The sequence below is a fragment of the Aplysia californica genome, unplaced genomic scaffold (assembly GCF_000002075.1).
Source record: "Aplysia californica isolate F4 #8 unplaced genomic scaffold, AplCal3.0 scaffold00401, whole genome shotgun sequence".
Classification (NCBI taxonomy): domain Eukaryota; kingdom Metazoa; phylum Mollusca; class Gastropoda; order Aplysiida; family Aplysiidae; genus Aplysia; species Aplysia californica.
The window spans coordinates 293,416-300,016 of NW_004797671.1; the positions used below are offsets into that span (position 1 = coordinate 293,416).

At 45.1% G+C, this 6,601-nt stretch overlaps 1 protein-coding gene across 1 annotated transcript; it reads left to right on the top strand.

Annotated features, from left to right (window-relative positions):
• Nucleotides 1-7: 7 nt before the first annotated feature.
• LOC101850495 (choline dehydrogenase, mitochondrial) lies at nt 8-4,596 on the top strand (the record flags this gene model as incomplete). Its single annotated transcript, XM_013085731.1, is given in 4 exon segments — nt 8-204; nt 1,238-1,697; nt 2,761-3,014; nt 3,965-4,596. Coding segments are annotated over 4 exon segments (1,471 nt in total), but the record flags the coding sequence as incomplete, so codon positions are not given.
• Nucleotides 4,597-6,601: the final 2,005 nt, after the last annotated feature.

Sequence of the window (6,601 nt, forward strand, 5' to 3'; positions counted from 1 at the left end):
CTATCTATCTATCTATCTATCTATCTATCTATCTATCTATCTATCTATCTATCTACCTCCCAGCGAGCCACAGAAGGAGATGTTTGCAGGTCTCCAGGGACGTCGTTCTTTCTGGCCCAGGGGCGTGGTTCTCGGGGGTTCCAGCAGCGTCAACGGCATGCTCCATGTGAGGGGGTCTAGACACGACTTTGACAGATGGGCACAGTAAGTACACCAGTCTGTTTGTTTGTTTGCTTGTTTGTTGGTTTGTTTGTCAACGGTATGCTCCATGTGAGGGGGTCTAGACACGACTTTGACAGATGGGCGCAGTGAGTACACCAGTCTGTTTGTTTGTTTGCTTGTCAACGGTATGCTCCATGTGAGGGGGTCTAGACACGACTTTGACAGATGGGCGCAGTACGTACACTTGTCTTTTTCTTTGTTTGTTTGTTTGTTTGCTTGCTTGTTGGTTTGTTTGTCAACGGTATGCTCCATGTGAGGGGGTCCAGACACAGCCATGGCAGATGGGTGCAGTGAGTACAACAGTCTGTTTGTTTGTTTGCTTGCTTGTTGGTTTGTTTGTCAACGGTATGCTCCATGTGAGGGGGTCCAGACACAGCCATGGCAGATGGGTGCAGTGAGTACAACAGTCTGTTTGTTTGTATGTTTATTTTTTTTCTTTGTTCCGTGGCAACAGCCTATTACGATGAAGGGACACAATCTTTAACTATTCGGATCTGTAGGAAGGCATGTCTGATTGTTTCCCTGTTGTAAATTAAGAAGCTCCCTTTCAATTTCAAGAGTTTTACGGCACTTGCAACACAAATAAGTCATGTAAGTGCCAAAGACTAGAGGTGTCACCAGAGAGTTGCATACAAAACAAGAGACTTGACAAGGACCATAGATTGTTTTTATATGAAAGAAGGATTGCACGAAACTAGAACCTATTAAGCATATGGAACATCCGGTTACTGATAAAGTGTTACGCATTTATTTGACTTATTTATGTCGCAAATACCGTAAACCTTTTACAAAATTAAAACCAGTTCCTCAAATAACAAGAAACTAGTACTGAACTCTCTTCCAAGCCTCAATTTCTCCTCCCCCACCCCTGCCCTCCCCAACCTCTTACCCCTCTACTATCATCCCAACTCGCCCCATTCCGTTCCACCCACTCCATTTCCCCATCTTCCCTCTCCCTCTTCCCCTCTCCCTCTTCCCCTCTCTCCTACCCTCTCCCTCCCACCCCCTCCTCCAGGTACACGGGAGACGAGAGCTGGGACTACCGCCATGTCCTGCCCTACTTCAAGAAATCCGAGGGTGTGGCAGACGATCACCTGGCCACCTCCAATTTCCGCGGGAAGGACGGACCAATGCGCGTGTCCGTCATGGGCAAAGACTCGGAGATGAGTAACAAAATCATCCAAGCCTTCCAGGAGATCGGTTACCCGTACAACAAGGACTACAACGGCAGAACTATGGAGGGAATCGGCAACTCCCAGATGAGTATGTACAAGCGAGAAAGATGGAGTACTGCACGGGGCTACATCCACCCGATCCTGGACAGGGGAAACTTGCACGTCAGTCTGCACAGCTTCGTGCTCAAGGTCATCATCGATGACCGGAACCGGGCGGTGGGCGTGGAGGTGCTCAAAGACAACCGGAAGATCCGGGTCATGGCCAAGAAGGAGGTCATCCTATCAGCTGGCGCCATCCAGGTAAGAGAACTCTCATTGCTATTCCTGTTTGAGGTAGCTTGATTCGTTGCAACAAAGATTTACTTTTGGTGTCCCTCCCTCCTCCGTGGAACCTGCTTTAAGGGCTGTGACGGCGCCAAAGATCGCCGACCTGGATGTAATGGTTGAGCTCTCCGCCTTACCACTCAAACAAGCTTCGTTTAATACAGTCAAACCTACTCTTAACAGCCACGTTTATAAGAAAATCTCCAATACAAAAGGGCCTTCTCTCATTAAAATTTGTTCTCCTGCAAAAAAATAAATAAATACATATACATGTTTATAATCTTTGTGTTAAAGATGGTGGCCAATCTAAGACGGCCATTTTTCTCCTCCACAATGAATAGTCTATTAGACAGTTATGAGAGATAGTTCCCCTCCGTAAGAATAAACAAACAGCATAAGCTGTAACTTCCTCCCCTAAAGCAAAGTAGTAAAATATCAATGAATCAGGGAAGTGTAAAGGTTAATCTTGCTTGAGGTTTTGGAATGATTTGTAGCTGGAGCTTTTGATAAATCATCTACGCTACCACGGAGAGTATAGATAGTTTATTTTTTAATTTGGGAATGGGCTGCTTATGTCCTGTCAATCAGGGCCAAGCCTAACTGAGTGGGGCATACCACTATATAATAAGAAAAACGGAGATTCTAGATGGAGCTCTTTTAATTAGTGGTGAGGAAGAGACGATATCAACCATTAGGCCTACGTCATAAACCCAGGTCTATTGCAGCATCATGACCCTCTTCATTCCCGAGACATTACGCAATTAAACCTGACCTGTGACCTCAATTTGCCCCAAAGTGAAAAAGGCTCTCCAACTGAATCGAGCATCTTTATATTTTTGCTAGGTTAGAATACAACACATTGCCCGGGTTGGCCCTGTCAGAAAGGGTTGAAATACCCGGCCTCAAAATAATCTAAATTATATTGATGTGGACGTGAAACTTTCATTCGCAAAGCCTCAAATTTTCAGTAAGTTTTAAATATTTTGATCCCTTGTGTTTCTTCCAAAATTATTTTACTCCAATGATATGATCCCCACAGACGCCCCAGATTTTAATGCTGTCCGGGGTGGGGCCAGCCAGACAGTTACGTGACCTTGGTATCCAGGTCAAGGCCGACCTGCCCGTGGGTCAGAACCTCCAGGATCATGTGTTCTTCTACATGCCGATCGCCATCTCGCAGCCTATCTCTGTGGACGAGGGCGCCGCGGACTCACTGTGGGCATATGTCCAGCACGTTGTCTTCGGCACAGGACCGCTGGGCAGACCAGCCCAAGAGAATCTGTTTTTCACAAGGTGTGTTCGTATACCCTGACTTTCTGTGTTTCTGTTTTTCACAAAGTCTAATATACCCTTACTTTCTCTGATTCTGTTCGTTTACAATGTGTGTTCGATACCCTGACTTTGTTTCTTTTTTTTTAAGGTGTGCTCTTCATAAACCTGGCTATCTGTATAATTTCTGTTTTTTACAAGGTGTGCTCATCATACTATACCCTGACTTTCTGTGTAACTGTTTGTTAGTTATTTTTACTATGTGTGCTGACCATGTACCCGACTTTCTGTGTTTCTGGTTTTAGACCAAGCACAAATTCAAAATAATATACAGTCGAGCCTTCTCTACCGACCATGTTTAAAGCAATCAGCTGTAAAAAAAATAAATAACCACCCTTCACTCCCTCCCCTATTAGAATGTGTTCCCTGATATCATTATGAAGACACTGTCAAAGAGGTCATCCTGACTAAGATGACCACTTTTCTTCGCGACAATGGGTAGCCACCGTTGTTGTCTGCACTTCTAAAGAAAGAGATTGGCAGGGAGCGAGTGTGTATGGTGAGTGTGCTGGAGAAAGAGAGAGAGAGGGGGGGGGAGAGAGAGAGAGAGAGAGAGAGAGAGAGAGAGAGAGAGAGAGAGAGAGTGTGTGTTTATGTGTGTGTATGTGTGTGTGTGTGTGTGTGTGTGTGTGTGTGTGCGTGTGTCATGATATGATACGTCTCTTTCTTTCTCTCTCTCTCTCTCTCTCTCTCTCTCTCTCTCCCTCTCCCCCCTCTCTCTCTCCCTCTCCCCCCCCTCTCTCTCTCATTCTCTCTCTCTTTATTTCTTTCTCACTCCCCCTCTCCCCGTCTCTCTCCCCCCCCCCCTCTCTCTCTCTCTCTCTCTCTCTCTCTCTCTCTCCCTTTCTTTCTCTCCCCTCCCTCTCCCTCTCTCTCTTTCGCTGTCTCTCTAACTCTCCTCCTCTCTGCCCCAGTATCACGGAAAGAGCCAGGAGCCTGGATTGGCCAGACCTCCAGATCCACTTCTACTCCCGCTATATGAACCGTCTGGGGATGCGGGCTGTCTACTACGACCCTGACCTCATAGACGAGCTGACTCCATACCGAGAGGCCTCGCCGTACGGCTGGATCTGCCGGCCTTCCCTACTCCAGCCCCGAAGTGTGGGAAACCTCAGTCTGTCCAGCCGTGACCCCTTCGACGACCCCGTAATCCACGCCAACTATCTGGGCCGGCGAGAAGACATGGACGTGCTGATGAAAGGCTTGGACATTTGTCAGAAAGTCGTCAAGAGCAAAACTATGGCCCAGATCGGCTCCCGGCTGACAGAGAGCAAATCTATCAGCGTGTGCAGACAGCATAAGTTTGACAGCCCCGCCTACTGGGAGTGCTACATCCGGGCCACTCTGCTCACCATCTACCACCCGTCGGGAACTTGTAAAATGGGCGGGGATAATGACGCTAGCAGCGTGGTGGACTCAGCCCTCCGTGTAAGGGGCGTGGCTGGTCTGCGAGTGATTGACGCGTCGGTGATGCCGTTCATCGTGTCAGCCAATCCGCATGCGAATGTCGTCATGTTGGCGGAAAAAGTAGCTGACGTTATCAGGGGACGACCAGTTTTGCCTCCTGAAGACTTAGTATAACGTTAGGTTATGTGGAAATAGTAGTAATATTTCTAAAAGCGAAGTTAGAATTGATATATACAATAATATTATTTCGATAGTATACCCTGCAACAAAAGAAACGCGAGTGATGTACGAGGTGGTTCAAGAAGTCTTTTGTCTAAGTATGAAGGAATAAAGATGTACCTTTGGAACTTGGCGCACATACTTTTATTTCTCTATAATATAGTCACCATGCTGAGCAACACATATCTGCCACCTCTCTTTGACCTTCAAATGTCCTTGAGAGAAAAATGACCGAGAATGGGCCCCTAACCAGCCTTCAACAGCTCCAATTGCGTCCTCGTTGTCATGGAAATTGCGTCCTTAGGGTGATTTTTAAAGAATAGAAAACAGAAAAAAGTCTGAGGGGGGCTAGATCTGGCGAATAAGCTTGGTGTGGCAGGATTTCAAAGCTACACTGTTCTGCTGTCTGGACTACTTGTTGTGCCTTGTGCGCAGGGCGTTGTCATGCAATAGGAGGACCCCATTACGGAGTTTTCCACGCCCAGTTCTAACCAATTCAGACCGCAATGTTATCAGCAAACCTGAGTAGTAGTCTCCTGTGACTGCTTTTCCTTTTTCCAGGTAGTCAGTCATAATGATACCTTCACAATCCCTGAAACACGACAGCATGACCTTTCCACTTGACGGTGTTACCTTTGTCTTCTTTGGTGAGGGAGAAGAAGGGGTTTACCATTGCATGAGAACATTTTGTATTCTGGATCAAAATGATAAATCCATGTTTCATCCATAGCCACTATGTTTTTTAAAGAAATTTGAGTCATTGGACCCAATTTAAAGGATGGTTTTGCTGGACTCAACCCTCTGCTTCTTTTGCTCACTTTTCAAAAGGCGGGTACCCACCGCGCAGACACTTTATTCATGTTAAGATGATTATGGAGAATCCTTTCAAGAGACCTTACACTGATTATCATTTCACTTGAGAGCTGTTTAAGTGTTATACGTTGGTCTTGTAGAACCAGTGTCTTCACCATGGCGTCGGGGATTTAGTGGTTAGGCTCTCGAACTCACGACCTTTAGGTCGTGGTTCGAATCCCGTCAGGGGCTCGACGTTGTTTCCTTGGGAAAGGCACTTCACCCAGGTGGAAATAGGTACTCGGCTATAGACAGTGAACGATTCTGTCAGTTTTATAGTGTTTGAGCGCGTGGAATCCGCAGCTTGCACTGTTTGCTTCCGTGGAGGCCGAGTATGTTTCTGGGTGTTCTCAGAGGGTCTGCTGGTGTAATAATAGTTGTAAAGTGCGTAGAACATGCTCTTGAGCATGGATACGCGCTATATAAATGCAATTATTATTATTAACTTCATCCATCACCAACGTGAATCCAGATTTGAATTTTCTTTCCCAGTATGTCACAGAATTTTAACGAGAACATTTGTCACTATAAACTTGAACCATTTCTTGAAAAATGTTTAATGTCCGAAGGGCATTTTCCATGCAAGTCTAAAAAACGACTTTTCAGATTTTGAAATGTCGCGTCCTTAGACATGCGTTTCCTTTTCTGCTGGGTATATAAATTTTCATTTAATGGTGTTTGATAATGATTGTATAGCTTAGTTTTTGTTGTGGTCTAAGTTGTTTTAAATTAAAGATTAAAGCTCATTATATCTCATTAACTTATTGTATCTTTTAATTCCTTTCTTTATCAACCAATAGTCAAAATTCAACAACTTTTTTTTTATCACTCACTCGCACGAAACACACACATGCAAATCTATACAAACACATAAACAAAAGCCACAGAAAAACACACGCACAAATAAACATAAATTAAGAATCTGCACTTCCGCCAGACGATGAACTAGATCTAGTCTCGTGTGAGAGAGACAAAAGGTGGAGAAAGAAACGTCTTCTTCTTCTTCTTCTTCTTCTTCTTCTTCTTCTTCTTCTTCTTCTTCTTCTTCTTCTTCTTCTTCTTCTTCTTCTTCT